Raw genomic sequence first — 24,509 nt, 5'->3', positions numbered from 1 at the left:
GCTATTTTGCCGTAATTTGTATTTGCTTGAGTAGGAATATGTAGGGTGCTAGTTTAGGAGGCGAGATAAAGAACTCTCTGGGTATAAAGATGTTATTCAAGGAATATTACAGTATAGATTTTTCCATACAAATGAATCATGTAGAATGAATTTTCTCCATATGAAAATAAGTTCGTTTATGCCATCAACATCTTTGGCTTGGTGTTCATCCATCACCAGCACTACAAAACAAAGGTTCTTTTCATTGAGGCCATGGTTGTAATATACTAACAAGTTGCCAAGGCATGAAATTACTACTTCCTCCAGTTATATATATATTATCAGAATATTTTTATCCTATTTATAATACATAAAGACTTGTTTTAGACACCCCAATTTTATTTTTTTATGTTTTTATTTATTGTTAGATTTGTGTTAATGAGATACTCACCCATTACTTATAAATAAATATATTAATTTATTTACTATAAAATTAACTATTTAATGATATTTATATTTTTCAAATATAATGTAAATTTGACATATTATAATTTTTTTGTCTTAATGGATTATTTATTTCTTATGAAAAAGATTGGAAATATTTTAATACTAATTTTGCTCATATCTATCTTTAGAATTAATTTTTAGCATTTTTAAAAAGTAAGTTATAATGAAAAAGTAATTAATTATGCTTTTATATTCCTAATTTAATAAATGTTATTGTGTTATGCTTGAGTTCAATAAATGCTTCGGTTATAGGAGTGATGAAAGTTTTGATAAGTCAAAGATGCCAATTGTTTGACAACAGTTTTTGTTAAAATTCAGATCACCTGTTGTGGCCTTGCGTATTTGTATCAACTACTCATACAAATTCGTATAGAATGTAGATGTTGGTGGTCGAATTTCGAACCTTGTTTGGTCAAACCTTCAAAACCAACACGACGACTCAGTTGTAAGAGGTTTGAAATTATAGTTTTTATTTTTTATTTTTCATATTTATTTTATTTTTTAATTTAAATCTTAGTATTTCATTTTGATTTGGGCACTCCAAAGATTAAAAAAAGTAATTAAAAAATCAGAATAAAAAGGTGGAAGAAAAGGTGATGCAATGTCCTATCTTAGCATCCAGGGCGGAAATTTTTTAATATGGACATGACAATGAATAGAACGTGATAAAGCTAATCTATTTGAATTTGATAAAAAAAAAGTAAAATATTTTTCAAAAATCAAAATTAAAAGGGAGGATTTGAGTGAAAGGATGATGTCCATTGAAGAAAGAATAGCTTTGAAAAAGGAGGATAAGGTTCAAATTTTGAAGCTGCCAATAGAAGGGGAAAAATGAAACATAACTAAAAAAATTTGATGAAATTTATAAGATAACTTGGGGATTCATAAAAAGGTGAGAGTTTAGGTAGATATGAGTCTATAAAAGGAAACAAAGGAATTAATGGAAGATGCACAATGTAAAATTTTTAGAAGTAAGAAGTTAAGAAAAAGATATGGGAGAGAAGTAAGATTAAATAAGGGAGTAGAGAAAATTAATTAGCCGGAATTAACTCAATTAAGTAAGATTAATTCCTTGATATGTGATTTAATTTGAGCAATCTTTCCCTTTAAATTCGCTTCAAGAAATTATAACCTCCACTTAAGATGCATTTTAGTTAGAATTAGTACTTTTTGTATACCAAAATTGAATTTTAAAATTTTAATTATGATGTTTGAAAGTTTTCTTAATATTTAAATCGCAATCTTAAAACTAGGTTTAACACTGCGTTAATGAATACAAATACATGTATAAAAACTAATAAAAGAGCAACGGGGTCACATTTTTGGAGAATACAAGCAAATCATTCTTCATTTTAAGCAACTAATTTTTTCACTTAGTTATAACATCGAAGTAGAAATGACTTGAGCAACTCCTGTTATATGTGCTCCAAGAAATGGAGTAAAACTAAAAATAAGATAAGATAAAAATGCACAAAATTATTGTATTTTAAACCCTAGAATTATTTAAAAGAAAAAAAATAATAAAAACACACTTTATACTATTAAATAAAATACATATAGAACTTGTTAAATTACTTCTTCGTCCTCGCTCTGTATTCAGTGAAATACACTGGACATTTATTTAATAATAAGAATAGGTAAAGAAAATTTGTAACATTTTTGTTTCTAGAAAATTATCCTATTGTCTTTTTTTTAAAAAAAGGAAGACGTTGAAATAGTTGACACGCTTACGCAATAAAAAGTATAAATGGTAATTTTGGGAGAAAGGGTCCCATATTAATCGATGACCAAACCGAGGTTTTTGATTTGAATTGTCCCTTAAATTCCATATTAATCGCATTCGATCTATTGGAAAGGGTCCTACTTCCAAGACGTGTTCCAATTTCTCATAAACATCAAGGTACGAACATCATCATTTCCCACCCGATAATTTCGTTTCCGAATCTAAGTTGTTCTTGTCGATTCGTTTGTTGTTCCGCATGTCTTGTCGGATATTCTTTTCTCTTCGTTTTCCTTTATTATGCTACCTGCGATTTTGGATATGTAAAATTAAAATACACTCTTTTGGTGATTGATGATAAGCGAATTGGAAAAGCCATTTGCATGAAGACAAAATCAACGTTTGTTTTTATTTCTTACTTTGAAATTGGGGGTTCATGAATCGAATACAACCGATGAGGTTGGTTCAGTTTCAATCATTTTGGTTTCAATATTTTCCCCCATGTCTCGTGGTTTTGTAAAAGTAAATAAGCCTGATGATTTGGGGGTTAACAAATTGTTCTGAACGATTTCAAAGTTGCTTTGGTTGTTTTGGAAGATTGTTTCGAGGTTTGGTTTTTTAATCGTGATTTGAATTTTGTTGCAGATGAGATGAATGTAGTTATGCGGTATACCTTTTGATAAACAAAGGATAGTTTCATGCTATGGCAAGGATCAAATATTTTTATTTTAAAAAAGTGATACATGATGCTAGGTATATGAAGAGTAAAAAGGATTTATTGTTCATGTTCTTATGTTCTACACGTTTAATTGTTTTACTTCAAAAGTTGCCCATAACACAGGAAATATCTGCTTGATTCGTGTTTATACTTGACTGAACCAATTGTTTTGCAAAGGCCGTCAATATACATACAGACCATAATGCTTAGTCGATGAAATTCACGGTCTGAAATGATCTTTTTCTTAAGAAAACTTAGATATCAACTATTTCAAATCTAATTCTGGGATATTTCTCTGGTATCCTTTTTTTTTTGTGCGTGCGTATAATAATTAGTGGTTGATATTTATCCATGACCACTTATTTGAAATATAAATACATTAAATTATATTTTATTTTAATTAAATGGGACAAAATACTAAACATTGATCACTAATTACCAATGGTATCTGCATTCTGTACCTCACAGAAACAAAGTGTCCCGAAGGAATCTTGCAATAATTCTAAATATTAAAGTATTACAATAGATGTTAGAATATGTCCATGCATATGTGAATTTGATGTTATAGCTAAACTGTTGGATATGGTTGTAATGACAGATTCTTTCTTTCTTTCCTTCCTTTTTCTCTCTCTCTCACTTTTTGGGCAGTAAAACCTAATTGGGTAGTATTTGATGCATGGAATTTAGAGCCTATTTGATACAAGACACTGACAATATCCTTAAATAGAGAAATAGATTTGCTGGAGTAAAAAGGAGATTCATCTTTATGTCATGGATTGAGACTAGGCAAAAAGGCCCGATTGAAGGAATGGTAAAAGCAGAATGATAGTGGATCTCTGTAGTTGGATAAGATATAGTTAAATAGGTTTGGAAGAGGCATTTGTTATTGTTATGATATTTCTAAAAACAAGGAATAGAAGAAATGGGATCTTTTATACTGAACCAAGTTTGATCTGAAGATGTTGACTGTTAGGTAGGAATATATGCTTTTTCGTGCCTGGTTGAATGTCTGATCTGAGTACTGTCTGTAACATTTACTAAATCAATTGGGTTAGAAAATCAATTTGGCTGATATAGTGTCCATAACTGAAGGGGTTAACTGGGTAATTCAACTAGGGGAATCATTATTGCTTTTTCTGGAATGGTGGATTAACAACACATGTTGCTCTTTTAATTTTTCCTGCACGGCTAGCAGTCTTTTGGTTCTTCTGGAAATATTTTAAAGTAAAGGTAGAAATCAAAGTGGCCACATGCCATTCAACATGTTTTAGTATTTCTAAGATTTTTAAAAAAAATTTGGTGAGACCACCAAGTGATCATACCCTTTGCGTATGTGTATGATACTAATAATGTTTGACTGTTTGATTTTCTCTTCTCTGTTTATCTTTATAAATCATTAACATTGATGAAGTTTGATAATTTAATACATTTCTTTTACTGTAAGAGGCATTTATAAAAGATTTGATTAATGCTTCAGTAATAGTTATATATACATTTTATTAAAAATGTAGTTCTTCTGCAATGTCTCTCTCATACACACACAAACACAGTCAAAAGCAGAACGATAATGATGATAGTAGTAATGGGGTGAAACAATTTAACCACATGCTGATAGGTGCTTGTATTTAAAACAGTTGTAAAAACCACACAGTAGTAGACCAGGTCTGGCGGCTAGGTTGAGGTCAAAGAAACCTGATGGTTGAATGGTTGACCGGTTTGACCCAAACCTGTCAGCATCTCTAGTCAACCTGGTCAAGTGTCCGGTTCACCAGATTTCGCAAAACAGATTAACACATCTGATCTCTTTGATGATCTCAGAATTTTGGGTTTGGCTTGTAGGAAAAAGAAAAGGCATAAAGTTATATGGATAGCAAATCACCTAGCAAGAAGGAGTCTAAGGAGGTGGCACGTGAGTCCCTTATTGCTATCTCTAACACTTCACCGGATAAGATTCTGGATTCTATTTCTGTATCCGAGAGCAAGAAATCAGATGGGGTTGCAAAGCCAAACTGTGATAAGGATGACAAGTTTAGATCTGAACTGATTTCAATTTCTTATGCTGAGTCCCCTGATGTCAAAATCTGATTAGTTTCAATGTTAAACTAGTTCATGTGTAACTCTTGGATTATCGTGGAGTTGAACTTTCTCTATGCAAATCTTGTGACTGAACTGGTTGTATACTGTATCAAATATCGTGCTATCCTATGTAAATACTTTCAGCGGCCACATGCTTGGGTCATGCGTTGCAATGACTGTGACATGTGTGTTGTCTCAGTACTATGTTAGCTCATGTGAGATACTGAAAATAAAAGTTCAAATTGTAGTACATTTTGGTATGTTAATCACTTCACGGTTATTACATTTATCAACCTCTCAAGCGACAAAGATCCAATCAATTTTTGTTGTCCCCCCAATGAATCATTTCTTTTTTCAGCGGATTATGTAGATGAATGTCAGCAAGATGACCTGCAACTTCACCAACAAGTAATATTCAATAGGAGTTGTTATTTACAAAAAAGTCTATGAAATTTTCAGAGGACAATTTTCATTTAGTCCTCTGAAAATTATTTACCAAATCCATGGACCATGGGAAACGCACAATCACCAATGGCATCTCAATCAATGTCGACGCGTAATTTGGTGTCAACTCCCCTGCACTGTTGTCTTTGCCTTCTTCTGGCACGTTTCGATGGAACGACAATTCATTTCAGTGCAATAAGTTATAACTTTTATGTTAAAACGTTATTTTATCAAGTCTATAAGTTATAACTTATGTTAAAACGTGATTTTACTAAGTCTTAAGTTATAACTTTTACGTTAAAAATGTGATTTTTTATTAAGTTTTTAAACACACACTTCACCGTGCCTTTGTGCAGCGATGGATGACTTGTCACAAGTCCCTTTGCTTGTTTCTATATCAAAACTTAGAATGGTATAGAGAATAAGAATTATAGGGTGAAAAGGAGTTGAATAGAAAAAGAGTAAATATTAGTTTTTAAAATTATAAGCGTGGATTAATTTAGTTCTTAATTTTATAAAAAAAAATTATTTTATTCTTTATTGTTTTAAAAATAATTCATTTTAGTTTTTTTATTGTTGTTTTATATTAAAAAAAATAAAATAAATGTTGAAAAATAAAATAAATGTTGTTTTGCAAAGTTAAAAATTAAAATGAGATTTTTGTTTGCAGTTTGAGAGACTAAAATTGATATATAATGAAGAGAAAAGTGATTGAATTATAGGGTGCATAACTTGGAGACGAACTTCCGAGTTCTGTCGGTAAAAATTATGCCAACAGTAATCATACTAGGAAAGAAAAAGAAGCTGATCTATTGGATTATGATGAAAAAGAGCAAAGAGCCCTTTGTTATTTGGGGTTATTTTGAAGGGTCCACAATCACACATATGTACGTTTATATCATGGAAAAAGGGCACCAGCTAAAGAACTTGAGACAGCACGTGATGCACGGACACCCTACAGTATTCATTTTAACATGGCGAATGTAACGTATCCTCAATTTTCACTTTTACTTAAGCATCTGTCACTGAAACAAAGAAACCAAACATTGTCCCCCTCACCTCACCATCCTATTTTACCACTTTTAACATTTTATTTGTCAATGTTTTTTTCTTTTTTCCAATTTGGTCTTTTATGGATTTACGTAACAGTTAAAATATAGTTTCTAATGATCAAATACCAACTCCATTACAAAAAGGATCAAATTGAAATTAAAAGGAAAAGAAATAAGTGCATGTTTAAAAAATAATAATTTTTTAACAATAATCACTTTTTTCTTCCAAAACCTAACAAAATTAAACAATTATTTTTCTAAAACAACTTGAATTAAATATCTATTGAATGGAAAGGAAAAAAAACTTATTGAATTTATTGGGAGATTTAAGATGAAATTTCTAAACGAAGAAGAGATTAATTTAGAGAGAGATTAGGGAGTATATATATATATATAGAGTACATATTTAGGACTTATTTATTTTTTTAAAAAAAGTTTCATATATTAAATAAACAAAACTAATTATTTCTCAATACATCTCTATGAATGGTAAATGCATTCAAGCAGCATTTATATGGGTCTTTATTGTTTTTTTTTTAAATTAGCATTAAAATTAAAAGAAAAAGAAATTGATATTTTTTTTTCAAAATATGGCATCTTAATCCTGAATCATTTTTCAAAGCTAAGCAGCATTTGATATTGCATTGCATCAATTTGTATGGAAACACAGCTAGCTTTGATGGATTGCGTCCCACCAAGTGGTCCAAGCCTTCAAAGAAAATGGCTTGTGAACATTCAAGTGCAGTGGCAATAGTAGTTCTTTCTCATTTATCAGAAGCTGTTGAAAATATACTGAAATCATAAACATTGGGTCATGATTTCTAATGTAATTATTATAAGTTATGTGACAAAATCTATATTGAACTAATAGGAGCTTTGGCATCAGCCTAAATGTACTTTTATAGGGATACGGATCCAGTGCAGTTAACGCAGAAATTGCATGTGCAATTTCATTTTTGTTTAAGCAAAAATAGATTCGTTTAAGCGAAAATACAAAAAACGACAAAATTTGTTATATAAAATTAGCTTAAGCGAATTTTTTTTTACTTAAGCGAATCCTATTTAGCTTAAGCTAATCTTGTGCATTTGAGGATATGAAGGTTATATATGGAAAGTAGAGAGAATTGAGAATAGATAGATATAAGAAGATGGGTGGTGAAGGAAGAGAAGGGTGGAAAGTTTGGGATGAAGCAAAGAGAGAGATATAGGTATGAGGTAGAGAGGGAGTAAGAAGAAAAAGAAGAGAGGAGTTGGGCATAGAGTGAAAGAAAGAGGGAGTTGGAAGAAGAACAAATGAGTTAAGTATGAGAGAAGGAAGAAAGTTGAAAATAGAGGTTAAAGAATATTAAATATAAAGGTTGATGAGAGAGTATTAAGCATGAGGAGAAGCAGAAAAGAAGATTGAGAAAAAAAAATTAAAATTTGCTTAAGCTAAACATGATTCACTTAAGTGAATCTGTAAAATTTGCTTAATCCAAAAGAAATTCACTTAAACCAGTTTTATATAAAAAATTTTGTTGTTTTCTATATTTTCACTTAAGCAAGTCTATTTTTGCTTAAATAAAAATGAAACTTCACATGCAGTTCTCGCATTAACTGCACGTGCATTCATCACTTTTATAAATGCGTCCATTCATCATTGGGAATCTTGCAAACACGTGACAGCAATTCAAGTGAATTATGTCTTTCCACAATAAAATTCATTACAACAATCAGAAGTAAAATAGAGTGTGAACAAAAAAATATTTTACGTTATCTTTTTTTGTTGTTTACATGATGAAAATTTTTTGCACGAAAGCTTACTTAAGCAATATCCAACTCCTTTCATTGATAATATTTATTTACATTTTAAAAATATTATTTATTTAAATAAAATAATATGATAAATTATTTAATAATTTCTAAAAAATAATTAATTTTATATTTAATAAAAAATTATTAAATGATATAAATATTTAAATTTGATAACTTGTATCAATACACTTATTTTAATAATTTTTATTATAAAAAATTGCATAATAATAAAATTGAAACTTTATAAATAAGATATTAAAATGATTGAAAGATTATTTATGACTTGAGTATTATTATGATCTACTTCCTTCAGATTTAAATATTAAAAAAATTAATTTACATTAATTAAGAATAATAATTAATTTCATTTAAATTTTTTTAATTTTATTTTAAAAATAATTTCATTCTTTAAATTATTTTTTTACAGAAGCTTGTTTCAAATATAAATATTATTTTTTAAAGTTTCACAAGAATAAAAGGAATTATTAGAAATAAAATTTAAATTAAATAAAAAATATTTTAAAGATAATTTTATTAAGAAGGAAAAAAATGATCGCAATGATAACTCAAAATTCATATTAAATAAGATAAATGATAGAATTTAGGATTTTCTTTTAAGATTTAAATTTTAGGCTTAAATTAATTTTAATTGTTTTATCTAATCTATATAAAGAAAATTATCAGACTCAGGCCAACTTAATCTATTTAAATATACAACATGAGTTTTGATTAAATTTAAATTTTTATTTTAAAATTTAAATAAAAATTAGAGTTTTTAATTTTGCGATCACTTCCCAAACACCAATAATTTCTCAGTTTTTTCAATAGAATTTGCGAGTAAATTAGAGTGAGCGAAATCGAGTTAGATCCATATTTGATTTGTGTGTTGGGGATGAATATGGAGGAGCATGAATCGGAGAAGGTGGAGATCGTTCTCAAAACTATTGGTCCTACTCGCCCTTCTCGCCTCCTCGTTCCCGCTTCCATTAAGGTTTCTCTTTTCCCTTCAATTACCAATTTTTAATTTTCTTTGTTTCAATTATAGCGTTTCAATACACACCATTTGAATTCTCTGTTGTGATCCTAATCAGATACCGAATGCGAGAATTAATAGATCCATTTGATTTGAATTCCAATACACACGAGTTCACGGATGACACATTTCACTTGACAATAATTCTTAGGGAGTTAGGGTTACTTGCAATTGAAGCATGAATTGTGGATTTTGTACTCTTTACATGTGTTTATGTGACAAACTTGAACCTTGCCATTGGATTTCGCATCTTCATTACAGTGTTTAAAGCTTTATGACCTGAGTTCTTTAGTGGCATGCACTAAATATCCTCACCCAAGGGCTATTTCATGCCTCAAACTGCCAACAGTTTTACTTTTAATTCATTAATGTTTTGTTTTTCTGAAAACTTGTTGTCGATTGGGAAGGGGAAATTCAAACCAAGTTTATTTTGGCCTTGTCTTTCTTTTCGCGAGAATAATGATGATTTCGTTTTGTTTCTTATAAATCGCATGTAGGTGCGTGATTTGAGAAAATTAATTGCTGGGAATGATAGTTTACCGATTGATAACTTGAGTCTTATTCTACATGGAAGTGCATTGTGTGACTTGAAAAATGGAGATGATGTATACTTACAGCTTAATGATGGAGGTATGATTCTAATCATAATGTTTTTTCTGTTTGATGAATGCATTATATTATCTTTTTTTCCTTTAAAAAAGAATTGTCCTATGATATTTCTACCTCAAATGTGCTGTTGCCTCTGCTGTGACCTGCTATAATCTATACACAATCATATGGTTGCATTATGAGTGTTAGTCCTTTCATTATTGACATTAATTTGATAAGTTTACATATCGAAAACACTTTTGTTCCTTGTACAGCATCATTTAACTGTCGGTTAAAATCTTTCTGTCCATAACATTATTGCTTGGCCTATTATAAGAAAAAGTCAACATACTTGATTAATTGTTGATTATATCGGTTCCTTCTCTTTCCTTTTGGGGCTATAGTATCTTACCTTATTTTTTTATGCATGTGACGTTAACTTTTCTTACAAAGATGCATTAATTATTTATTTACTAGATTGCTTGATTGTTGCTGTTAAACCAAAGCCACCAGTAAAGGATGGACATGACAATGATGATGACGATGAAGATCTGGTAAAATCAATTCTTTTAATACATGCTTAGTTCAACTTATTTTGAAAAAATAATTGCTTATTTTTGTTAGCTTTATGAGAGTTTTTTAAAATAAGTGATTAATTCTCCAAAACAATCCCAACCGAACATGCCTTATCATCTAATGAATGTCAATTTGGTAATCATCGCCTCAATGCGATTTTTCCTTGATTTCTACTTCTGCAGAAGTTTCGGCTTCCTCACTCATCAAGTTGGTGGAAGAAGAGGCTATACTCTTTTCTACACGATAACTTGAAGCTTCCAGGTAATAAGCTGCACAAATGGTATTCATATAGACACTAGTAAATTTTCATTTTGATCCTTTAAATATGTAATCATTCACCATTGAATCCATAATGTTCAAATCATCATTTAACTTTTTCATCTCAATAGAACCATTTGAATATTGGATTTTCAAAATCTTCAAGCTATACATCAATTTGGTCCATAAATGCAGTGTTTCTTTGTAATATATGTGTCACCATAATCTGCTTGCATGAGGACAAAATTAAAACTGGAATAATTCATTAACTGTGCATTATTCAAGGAATTGTTTTAGATGTGTGGATCTCTTATGGGCAACAACAACAACAATAATAGTTCCCTTTGAGATTAACAATCTTCTAAATATGTTCATCCTCCATTGACAGATATCCTTTTGATGGTAATTTTCACTCTCAGTCTGAAGGCATGGGCTCTCATAATTATGTGGTTTATCCTGGCTCCCATCGCCCATAGATGGGATCTCGGACCTTTGTATGTAGGTCTCCTTTCTTTCTTTTTTAATCTATCTTTTTTATGGTCCAAATCCACTAGATATTTTTTCCATGCCTAGCTGAGACTTGGGACACTGGACCTTATCATGCAGTGCACAAAATACTGTGTAATTATTTGATCTTTTTCAGTCTATAAGCTAATTCAGCTAGCACTCAGCCCTAGTCATCTGAATTTATCATGAATCTGAATTCCCACCCCCCCCCCCCCGGCCAGAACAACTTCTGCAAAACAAAAGTTCGAGCAAATTATGAGCATGTGTTGTGTGGAAGTTCTATGGTAAATTTCATTACTTGTAAATCATCTGGGTATACATTAATCTGATAAGCTGAGAATATACCTGCACCATGAGGACCAATGAACCTTGTTTACAGACCCATAAACATGGTTTCAGATTGTAGAGATTAAATTTAGTGCAAGACTGGTTCAACTTAGTTTGGAAAAATAATGGTTTATTTCTTTCAGATTCCTAAAAAGCTGTTGAAAAATAAACGATTATCTAAGTTTAAGCTGAACCGAGCATGCTAGATGTCTTTAAAAGGGACTTTCTGGTCTTTGTATATGATAAAATTTCCGTGTCCTTATTGTTTGTCACAACTTCCGTGTAGATACTTGCAACTGGGTTTTGTCTTGTTCTCTTCAATCTTGGAAAGCGCCAAGCTGGTGATATCAGGTATGACTATACAATAATTGTTGTGTACTATGGGGTTTCTACTTCCTAGTGTTTTACAATGGTGACAGTCAAATCTGAGAATTCAAATAAGACTGAATTATGTTAGGGACCTTCAATATTATCAAAAGAAGCAAAACAAAATGAAGAACAAAAGACTGGGAAGGAAGAGTATAAATAGTTAAATCCTTGATTAAAAATTGGACATATCTATGTCACATTAAATAATATAACAGGATTTTAAATCCTTCTTTTGTGCTTTTGGATTCTTCTTTATGTTTTCCCTTCGGAAAATTCCTAGTATTATGTGTAAAATCTCTACTGTCTTCACCTATTTTCAGATTTCTCAATCCATGAGAAGGATGACATAGTTTAGCATTTCATTTCAAAAATATGGAATACTACTTTTTCTGGAATAGAAAGACGAAAAGAAGTATATTGACAATTAAACTAGTGACAGATTCTATGTCTCATCTCTGCATCATTTATAAGCTTATAAATTGCATGGTTACATATCTATTTATAGTGCATTTTTGGTAAAACATTTTGAACCAGCTATGCATGCAGTATTTTTTAACCGATGATTGTGGATATTCAGTTTACTTGTTGGAAATTGTGGTATTTTTTAAATATTTTCTGCTCCACAACACATGCAGTGCATATTCTATCTTCAATGAAGACTTTAGAGAGCTTCCAGGGACGCTTAATGCAGATCGGCTTGATAGAGATATAAGAGCAGGACAGTTTTGAGCCCTTCTACACTCCTTCCAATCATCCTAATACTGATGTCAAAGTCACATGATGTATATGTGCACAATCACAAGGAGATATTGACTAGCCAAAGAGTTAACAACCACATTACCTTCTTAGCTATGTATTGCAGCCCAGCCCCAGAACCAATGAAAATGACTAGTTTTCTACTATAGCCATGCCAGCCATGTATATATCATCATAGTACGATGTATTAATATGTTTGAAATGAACATGTTTTATTGTGATTACTGCATCTGTTCTCTGGTACCGAGGTTCCTGTCTGAGTTTCAGAGTTTTCCCTTTCGGTGCCCCGCGAAGCCTTGGGACATGAATGCAGAGGCTTGTCAGGATTCAAAAGTTGACAGCGTTATTTGAATACTTTGTAGCTTTATATTAATCTACCTTTGTACTAATCTGTTACTTTTTAACAGAAACATTATAAAATCTTTTCAAAAAGTTACAAATTTTATATTAGAAGTTATAATATGGTACTTCGTCTCAGTGAACACCTCAAAGCTGTGAATGATTTTTGAGAGAAGAATATTACATACATTTGACTTTTTTTACATTATTTATTATTAGTTGAATTTTATGTAAATTTCATTTAATATAATTAGTTTAGTTTATTGGGTATAGCTATTGTCATCCTTATTTAAGTGATTTTTTTAAAATATTCTTTTTTTTTCTCATTTGTATTTTACATATTTTTTTTTTAATTCAAGTAGCAATGGAGACATAAGAGTGATAATATGTACTCTCTAACTACTTTTGTAAAACTTACATGAAAATTATTTAATAACAGTGTTGAAAAGCTTGTTAAGTTCGCAACTGTTTTTTCTTTCTTTAATCACTCGTTGGATCCAATGCATTAGAAGTCTGATTTTCAAAAGCATGATTCCTCGTCTGCTTTCAAATGACTTGTTTCGGGCTAAAACTTGATGTATTTGACATTGCGTGTGTTCAAATAAGTTGAACGATACCTATTTATACCATATTTGTCATTTGTAGAATTTGTCAAATAAGAATCCGTTCTGCCACAATTGGCATTTCATATTATGGAAAGACAAATGGGGTTGATGCAGCAATCGATTAAACGAATTTATATATATAGTTAGGATTTTTTTTTCAGTTTGAAATGAAATTAAAAGTCATGTCAATAACATGATTATGAGTATTTTTTTTGGTCAATACATGATTATGACTATTGAAAAATATCTCTGGGGCTTGGTGCAAAATCAATGGCCGATGATATCATAGTTGGAGCCCCAATCCCTGACGGCACGTAACTTGACATTGGGGACTGAAGTCAGCCATGGGAATGTGATAGTTAAGAACCAAAGAGCATACTCCTCTTTTTCTCAACTAATAAAATGCACCGGGGACAAAAGCACTCACCATGCATGATCCCTTGTTCAATTTTTCCAAATCTTAAGTATTTGTTTTTCTCTAAAAACTAAATCTTTGGCTATCATATTAAATATCCAACTAATTTAATTTAAAAAGAGTAAAATTATTGTAATTAGATTAATTTTGTGCAACCTTAAGATCAATGGTCAAATTTTATTTATTTAATTTGAGAACAATTACTAATAATTTAAAAAATGCAACTTTCAAGTTCTTGTTTTCAAAAATTTAATTCAAAAAATGGTGCAAATACCCTTGAAATTTTAAAACATGTCTGAAAGATGATTGCTTCAAATAGTAACCACTACTTTTAAATTTGAAATGGGTTTGGCTACACCCTTTATAATTTCAACTCCGCATTTGCCGTGCTACCTTAAAATGGATCAAATTATAAATATTTCACATTGTGTACGCACTACAACACAGTAACCAATTATTTAATGCAATCATTTACACTGTGTTCCTTTGTGCAATGCTAAACATATTCATTTATCTCCTTATCTTGCCCACGCTGTAGGAGCTTGTGACTTGTTCTTGGATGTTGTTTATAACGTAACAGAAAGTATTTTGTACTGTTTTGGTGTCATACATGGATGAGTAGAGTTACTGTTTCAAGAGTTCCAATGGTGATCTGAACTGTGGTTGGTTAGCTTCGTGGAAGAAACATTTTAAGATAGGAAGAATTTCAAGAGAGTAACAATATAAATTAAAAATTAAAATGTCTAGTTGATAATACATGTTAATAAAAAATCATATGCATTATTAACTGTAAATTTTTTATTTGTTCAAAATTGTATATGATAAGAAGTTAAATATACCTCTTTTTTATTAAAAATTATAACACTTTCTTGTTCATAACACATGTATCTTTGTGAATATTTCAGATTTGAAACTAAAGATTAAGCCGAAATAATCCATAAATAACAAAAATTAAATTTATTAATACGTTTTCTTATTCTATGTAAATGTATACTGGTTAAAAATTTGCAATAACTAAAATAAAATTAGCATAAGTAACTAAAAGAGTATGACAAGATTAGTAAACAGATCTATCTTATAAGTCTTATCTTAATAAAAAATAATAATTTTTAATTGTGTGTATGAAAATAGTCATCAATAAAGGCAAATTTACTTCTATACTTGAAAATTTTCAGCTGTTATTTATTCTTAAAATAAAAATATTTGAATATAGTGTGAAGGGTAATTGTATTGAAAAATGTTCTCCTGATTTAAGGGGTACAGAGCATAAAACAAGATAGTGGGAGGGTGAGAAATGAAGAAAGGTACCGACAGGGATGACGTCACGATGGGAAACAGTGGACCTACGTTTCAGTGAATCTGTGAAAGGTCGTTGACCAACATATCTATGTCTAATCCTATTCCTACCTCGTGGACAGTGGACCCCATTCAATTACTCCCCTTGGCTGTTAATTCTATTCTTTTATTTTTATTTATACTTCTTAAATTATTAAACAAAAGTATTAAATACTTTTAACATTTTTCAATATGTCATTTTTTATTTAATACATACTTTATAAAATAAATAAAAACTCATAAAATACATAACAATAAGCGTTATTGTTATAAACAATGAGATATGATTATATTAAATAAATTTGAATTAAGGCTTTATTAAGGCTTTATTAATTAATACCTTAATTTTTTAAGTTACTATCTAAAAAGTATCATAAGTATGAATTTTTTTTTAAAAAATTATTTGTTAACTAATAAACACTTGTTAACATTTTAAATTAAATTAAAATTATATGACTAGTTAATTGTAGAAAACTTCTAACATTATAAACAAAATTTAAATACAGTTTCTTATTTATTGTTAGTGCAATTTTTTTAAACATTATTAATGTTGTTTATTAATTAAAAAGTGAATTTTATCTTGAAAATATGTAATAAAATTAAATATAATTTTTATTAAAAATTGATGTTAATTAATAAATAACACTAAGAAAACATATAAATTTTATCATAACTTTAGTTATTAAAGTTGAGGTTAAACAATTAAAAATAATTTTTTTATTAAAATTTAATGTATTTATTATGTTAAAAATATAAGAAATTTTTTTAATACAAATTTATCATTTTAAATACTTGAAAACAAGTTTAATTATTAAAATTAACAGTAATAATAAGTATTATTATATTTAATTTAAATCACAACATTTTTTATAATACTATTTATTTTATTTTATTATTTGATAAAATTATATAATTTTATAATAGAACTATCTTATTACAAGATAAGAATTATTTCAAAATATCATATCCTACTATTCAATACAAAAAATAAAATAAAAATTCTAAATTCATAACATATCACTGATTAACACTATTTTTTTAAAAAAATTATCATTTATTATTATTGTATTATAAATTTCCATAAAAAATTTGAGTACTTTTATTTTTTAAAATATTTTAAAATTAAAAAATTAATAAAAATTTAAATATATGAAAAAATAAATAATTAAGTTTTTTTATTATAATTTATTATTTCATTTATTTTGTTTAAAAAATATACTTTATTAATAAAAAAAATGTACAAGACATAAGAAAATATATATTCAGGTACATATTATATATTATGGAGATGATAGAGTATAAATTGCTATGATAGCAAGTCAATGTAAATAAAGAAACTTGTATAGAAAATATTTAACTGATAGGATTGTTTCAATTAAGTTATTATAATTAGTTAATTATTACTATTTAAAATATTTCATAATTTTGGTTTGTGTTTTAAAAACGAGTAGATATATCAACTTTGATAAAAAAAAAAAAAAAGTTGTTTACTTAGTAAAGAAAACAAAAATCAACTGAATTATGTCATTGGTAACATGTTATCCTACGAGGTAATAATTGATTTTAACGTACTTTACTCACTTATAAAAAAAATTATAAATACTATTTTTATAATGAATGATAATATTTAGAGAATATAAAACACCTATACCAACTAATAATCATTGTAATCAAAGTAATTTATAGTAGCATTAATAAGAACACGATATTTAAATTTTGGTCTAGAACAAGAAGTTATAGTTCACTTTTCATTATGTTAAAAAATAAGAAAATTGCTTAAGAAGAAATAATAATATATTGTAGATCTATAATATGTTGAATCATTACCAAGTATTTAGATAAGACTAAAGAAAAGTTTGTATAAAAGTAAAAAATTTGAAAAAAAATTATTTAATATATCGCAAAATTCTAAGGATGGCAAAAAGGAGTGACAGGTATGAAATAGTTATAAATTGATTGACAATATAAACAACAAATATAATATCAAAAGTAATAATAAGATAAATAAGAGTATCAAGAAACGTGTCATCAAGCGATGTAAGATTTAAATTGAGTTTCAAGGGGGTGGATTTACTTTTTCTATCCATGATGCAAAGTTGAGAAAGTAAGTCAGATGCATACTTGACTTAGGAAAGATAATAGTCGTTAGAATTTTGAGAAAATTCAAGACCCAAGAATAGCTTAGAAAATCAATATTTTTCATTTAAAAATTTTGACTAAAAAGGGCTGTAATGTTGAAATTCAAGATTCATCATTCATGATCATATCATTAATATAAAGTAGAATTACAATTTCATCTTTAGTTTAATGAATAAATAATACAAAATTATGTGAACCAAAAATAAAACTAAATTGTGTAGGATTGAACTAAATTTGTCATACTAAGCTCAAGAAGAATGATAACATGTATAAAGCCCATCAAAGCATACAAACCTTACAAGGAGAATGGTAACAAGAGAGGAATGCATATAGACTTCTTTTGTCAAATCATTATGTAGGAAGATATTTTTGACATTCATTTAATAAAGATTTCATTTACAAATTACAACAATAGCTAAGAGACTACGAACAAAGGTTACACAAGCCACTGGTGCAAAGGTTTCTATGTGGTCTATCCCATACTTTTGAATATACCCTTTAGCCACTAAGTAAGCTTTGTAAGCTCAACAATCCTCTTAGAACAAGTCTTAATTTTATAGACGCACTTATAGCCCATTAGGGTCATGTTAGGAGGAAGATCAACTAAGTCTTATATATATATGTTTTCTCTAAAGCTAAATCTTATTCATGCATAGCTTCATACTAAAGGGGATCAATACTAGACTCATGATAAGAAGTCCATGAGTTGCAATAGCAAGATAACAATGGTAATCAATAAGATAATAAGGAAATTCTCCTACTTAAGTGGAATAACATACAGCAAAGGCAAGAAGAACAATAATAACATATTTAACATGAGTAGGTGAAAGAGGATCAATTAAGAGCTCTTCATGGTTACTTGTAACACCTTAGTTTTACTTTCCAAAATAATGAATTTCACAAAAATAGGGAGAATAACTTTTTCATTCAAATAAAATCCTCATTAAAATGTTTCAAATTTAAGGAAAAAATTACAAGTTCATATCAAATAACTACTACAGGACCTATTCAAATACAACAATTTCAAAATAATATTCTAAGTCCTATAGCAGTTCCATCCATCCTTTCACTGAAACCGATGTTGATCGTCTTGGTTATCTGAAAAATGAATATAAGGATGATTACTCTACACTACGCATTACACAACAAATACAGAATCTCACCTTGCTATTTTTCATCATTTCTAATACAATTCATATAAATATATTCACAAGCAGCATTACTACTCAATTCAATTTTAATTCAACTCCGATACACTCACGGCGTCAAACAGTTTACACACACGTAAATTATTAAACAATAATCCCATGCACCAATTGCACGCCAGCCACGTTCACGGTGGCACTGTGATCACATATTTTCACTATGAATGGTCGCCAGTTACCCCCTTCTCACGGATACCACGTGGGCAGTCATAGGTCGCTTAGTAAAAGTAGTGGTCAGAGGTCTAGTCAGGAAGAGAGTGTGTGGCCTGTGGTGCACCCGCTCCCACTGTCGGTGTCACCACCACTCACTATTCCCCAAGGTATTTCTACTGTTCTCATCTTCCACACTTTTAGTGTATGGCTGAACCATTCACAGTACAATATAATGGCGTTAACACGCCTTGTCCACACACATTTCAGCATTTAGCCATAATTCACGGCACAAAGTCCACAATCATTTATTTTACACGACTCTTAGGCCCACATTTGTTCGCAATAATCGTTTTCAAGTACCGACATGCATTTACAACATAATTTCATTTTAACCACACACACAATATTCACCATTGTACAAGGCTCTCGGCCTACACTTATTCACATTGCACGGCACACACATTGCCCGTATTTACTCACACAATATTTTCAACATAGTTCACATTTACATTCCTCATTCATCAAGTATTAGCATACTCATACCACACAATCACCCATCACGGGTTTCCACACGCTATCACACATCACAACACACAGCAAATTCCACCATATACATATTTCCTACCCTTTATCTCAACAACATTGCAATATTCATCAAAATACACGACAATTAAACCCAAAGAGATAGGGTAGGTCCCCCTTTATCTTAGATTGAAGAACTACACTTGAATTCAACCACGGAAGTTCTCTCCACACAGATTTCGGCCTGAATACATGGAAAAACTCCATGAGGATCCAAGGAAACAAAGAAATAGAAAAAGGGAGTGAAAAACAAAAATCCTAACCATTAAAACTCACCTCCAAGCATTCCTAACACGAATCCAATCTTCAATCAAACTCTCGAACGGCTTTGGAGGCAATTTAATTGGTGGGATAGAGTTTTGGGTTGAGAGAATCGAAGAACTTTCGAAGGAAATATGAGAAATAATATTTCTCAAACCCTAACTCCTTTAAATTCTCTTTGGTCGCGACACTCTCGCTACAACGATATTTTCTTATTGCAGCAAGGTCTTCTCGCTGTAGCAACTCTCTCCCTCGCTACAACAAAAAACTCAAATAAAACTGTACTCTGATTTCTACAGAATCTCGCTACAGCGAGACCCTCTCACTACAGCGAGACTGCACCTAGAATTGCAGCTCAAACTGTGGCTTTGTCTCTACAGTGAGAGACCTCTCGCTACAGCGACAAGACGATAGTTTCATGCTTCACACCCAGGGACCTTAATATTACAAAATTCAGGACGTTACATTACTTGTATAATAACTTGGAAACAACTGAACAAAAAAAATGGTTAAAAACAAAGACTTGGTGTTAAGAGAGTGTTAAAGTCTAAATAGTATAGAAAACAAAGATTTTTTTTTCGAAAAGTAATATGATGAGAGATGCATAATCTATTGGAAATAGGATTCCAATAACGATATCATTTGTGTTCAATGTTTTAACCAATAAAGCAATATAAACAAGCAAGATGTCTTAATTTTTTTGTTCATAAAGCTATAAAAGAATAAAATAAGTGCATCCAAATGATTTAAGGATTGAATAGTCCAGAGATATATCAAACAATTTTTCAAAAATAAACAAATCTTAGTAGTAATTTCTTCCTAAAATATTTCTTGACACAAAGAAGAATAAAGCATAGCATGCACAAAATAAAAAATGTGGTAATGCTTTCATTTACTTCAACCATCTTGTTGAGAGGTGTGAAGACAGGAGTATTAAACAATAGTGCCTTGTTGATTCATAAAAAGTGTTATCTCCATTGAGAAATTACTATTTATATTCTTCTTATTTGTAATTTTAGATGAAAATATAATATATTTCAACAAATTTTTCAATTGCCTTTTTTTTTTCTTCCTTTTTTTCATTCTTTTACCTTTCATTTATATTTTCATAACCATTTTTTCTTTCTCCTTAGTTACTTCCTCTTCCCCCTTTTAAATCAAAATCAAAATAAGAAAAAATAAATTAGAAGACTAATTGAATTAAAATAAAGAGTTAAATGATTAATCTACTAATTTTACTTTTTAAAAATATTCTATTTTATGAAAAATATTTGATGAGCACAAAAAATAAAATAAAATAATAAATTTTTATAAAATAAATGTTTAATTCCTACAAAAGTTGCATAATTTAAATTTAGTTGTTATAAAATTTATAATTAAGATATAATTTTTACTTTTCACAAACTAATATTTTTAGTTCACGTAGCTAACATAATATATTGAAATACCATTAAATGTTAATTTTGTTGGATTATCAGTTAGAGAAATTAAAAATAATAATTTATAAATAAATAGAGACTATATTTAACAGAATATTTTATAAAAATTAAATTTAAATTGTGTAACTTTTGTAAAAATTAAACACTTAATTAAACCTCTCTCTTTCTTTCTCTCTCTATATATAAATATTGAAATTTTATATTTTTTTTTTCATTCTAATATGTTATATCTTGTTTTGTTCTGTTTTTCTTAACATATACTGAAAAATGTGTTACACATAAAGATTAAAATAAATTTATTAAATACAATACTCACTTTTATACGAATTAATAGTAGGGATTACTTTTAAAAATAAATTTTTATGTAGGAACTTAATTTCAATTAAGATAAATAAAAATTATTATATGTAATAAACTTATATTTTAATTTTGAAATATTTATAGTATTAAATGATCAAATTGGCAACTTATATATTTATATATACACTTACACGTGAGAAGGATCAAAATACATTATTATAATTGACACTAAAAATTATATTTTTTAATAATTTATTTAAGAATTTTATTTTAAAAGTAATCATTAGATTGAAATATTGTATAGATTATGTTTGCAAAATTTTATATTAATTTAAAATTAATTAATACTTTATTTATGTACTCTATATTAATCATTATGCACTTTTGAAATATATTAAAATAAATACTCTTTGAATATATTCTTATAATTTTTTAATTTTGACAAAAATAATCAAATGTAATTCTTTGTGTAAGCTATGCAAATATAATATCCCTTTTCATATAGATAGACACATAAAATAAATAAATATTTCATCCCTATGAGTAAATTTCTTGTTATCAGAAATATCACAATAGATAAAAATAAAATAATACCAATTAATACAATTAAAATTTAATTTAAGTATTTATTTTGTATATTTTGAAAAAAAACTTATAATAATTTTTTTAAATTGAAGATAGCATATGAGTTATTTTTAATACAAATATCAGAATAAATAAGGATATAAAGAAATTAATCATATTTAAAAATATTTTTTTATTTCTTTTAAATAAGACAACAAATATTAAAGGCTATTTTTTAAAATAAAGATTAATAGTTATCATTCTTTACCTAACAAACATTAAGTATTAAGGATAAAATTATAAAAATATTAATTTTTATTAGTTTTATAATATGACAATGAAAAATAAATAAAGTAAAATTAACAAATTATCAAAAAAGAAAAAGTAGAAGAGTAAATTTTATAATATATTCTTATTGATTAATATTTATCGGTATTCTTAAAATTAAGTGGGTTTTGCTTTTTATTTAATGAAACTTTTATATAATTTTGTGAGTCTCAATAAATTTCAGCAACCGTAAAAATATGTTTAAAAAAGTGTGATAAAAAAAAAGATAACATATATACGATTTTGTTCTTATTTATTTATTTATTTAGGTAAACATTTAATATAATATTAATTATTACATTTTCACTAATATTTTTTATTCGTTTAAAATATTTATGTTATTTAAATAATTAAAGGGTAAAATGGATAACCATTAATTAAAACTAAATTAATTAGTTTAACGATTAGCTAATAAAAAATTCAAAATTTTCTTAACTTTGGATTCGTTAGAGCAATTCTGATCCAGATGAGTGGCAATTGATCCCGAAGTTGTAATATTTATGCATTATACGGAAATTTTACTGATTATTATGAATGACAAATAAATGGATAAAATTTATATTTAAGTATGATATTATAAACAAATTTGATATTTTTAAAATATTTGAATTTAAATATCTATAAATATTTTTTATAAAAAATATACATTTATTGTATTAAATTTATAAAAATTATAATAAACGTTTATCATTTTAATTAAATATTGTTATTATTATTAATTGCATATTTTCAGTTTTGATAAACATTTATTTTTAATTAAAAATTAATTTTTTTAATAATATGCACCAAAATTTTAAGTTAAAAATTTTTAATTATTTTTTAATAAATCTTGAATGACATAAAGTAAAATTAATATTTTTAAAATACAATTCTTATGATTTAAAATTATAATATTTAATATTATTAATATATTAAATTATATAATTTTGATAATTTTTTTTTATTATATGTCATTGAAGACGCTAAAATATAATTTTTAATTAAAAAATATATTAAAAGTGGCTATAATTTCCCAAAATTTTGTCCAATTAAAAATAACTGAATTGACGAATAGGAATATCCATGCGATGGCGATCACATGCGGTCGTCTCTGGTTTTTAACTTGGAAGCGTTTGTTTCAACAAACTCATTGACTTACAGACCTTATTTCCCGCCTTCTCCTTTCACATCTTAATTTCCTTTTCATTTATGTCTCCTTGTCAAAATAACTACTGATTTATTTAATCAGTGTTTCAAGTAATTAATAATAAAATAAATATAATTTCTGGTATTTTTAATTGACATTCTATAATCAATATCGTTTAGGCATTAATTAGCAAGAGTGTAATAATAATTACCTTTAAAGTGGATTATTCTTTGACCAAGACGAAAAGCTTCCCCCACGACTTCCCATAATAATTAGTAAATAATTAAGATGCGCTGCCAAATAAAAACAAAAGATAAGATAAAATCAAAATTAGATTGAGACAAAAGGGGTTGAGACTGCGACTTTTGTCTAATCCATATATACATTAACAGACCGTCCCTATCTCGTATCCTCGTTCACTTACCACCGTCCATTTCCTCCCATCACGCTTCATCTAAAATGTTTTATACTCCTTTTTATTTTTTATTTTTCATAACAAATCCTGTCATTATTTATTATTTTGTTCAATTTTTTTATTACTTTATCTGGGGTTTTATAATAATTTTAAATTTTATATAATAATAACACTCTTAATCATATTAATAACTGTTTATCAAAATTAATTTTTTACGAAAATTTAACACGTCGTTAGATTAATTAGTTGAAATCAATCAGTTCAGACTTGGGATTATTGATCTATTGCTGGTACTTTTCTACGACTGAACCTTAACCCTTCTTTAATTTACTTTTTATTTCTTATGACAAATACATATAACTGCTAAGAGAAACTAAAACATGTCTAAAATTTAGTTATAGTGTCTTCATATTTTAATATTATTTTGTAATTAAAATTAAAGCTTACTTTTAGTGATTAACGTTAACTTTTAATATACAATTTAATTACACAAATTATTTAGTTAAAATTCTAAATTTAATTTAAAAAAAATACATAACCACGTAAAAATAAGTCTACTTAAATTTTATCTCTTAAGATATTAAACTAGTCAGAGATTTC

General features: G+C 28.0%; 1 protein-coding gene across 3 annotated transcripts; it reads left to right on the top strand.

Moving 5' to 3' along the window:
• Positions 1-9,123: 9,123 nt before the first annotated feature.
• Positions 9,124-13,166, top strand: LOC113850297. 3 transcript variants are annotated; one of them, XM_027480775.1, is made up of 7 exons: positions 9,124-9,281; positions 9,821-9,953; positions 10,389-10,465; positions 10,670-10,748; positions 11,134-11,243; positions 11,866-11,930; positions 12,584-13,166. In XM_027480775.1, the coding sequence occupies exons 1-7, from the start codon at positions 9,183-9,185 to the stop codon at positions 12,675-12,677; spliced, it is 657 nt and encodes a 218-aa protein (XP_027336576.1). In that variant the 5' UTR covers positions 9,124-9,182; the 3' UTR covers positions 12,678-13,166. The 3 variants fall into 3 exon arrangements, with proteins under 3 accessions (XP_027336576.1, XP_027336577.1, XP_027336578.1); XM_027480776.1 differs by having other exon boundaries at positions 9,147-9,281; positions 11,134-11,239; XM_027480777.1 differs by having other exon boundaries at positions 9,147-9,281; positions 11,134-11,247.
• The last annotated feature ends 11,343 nt before the right edge of the window (positions 13,167-24,509 follow it).

The sequence above is a fragment of the Abrus precatorius genome, unplaced genomic scaffold (assembly GCF_003935025.1).
Source record: "Abrus precatorius isolate BTA unplaced genomic scaffold, Abrus_2018 Scaffold9, whole genome shotgun sequence".
NCBI classification, from domain to species: domain Eukaryota; kingdom Viridiplantae; phylum Streptophyta; class Magnoliopsida; order Fabales; family Fabaceae; genus Abrus; species Abrus precatorius.
This window is presented reverse-complemented; position numbering and strand designations above follow the sequence as displayed.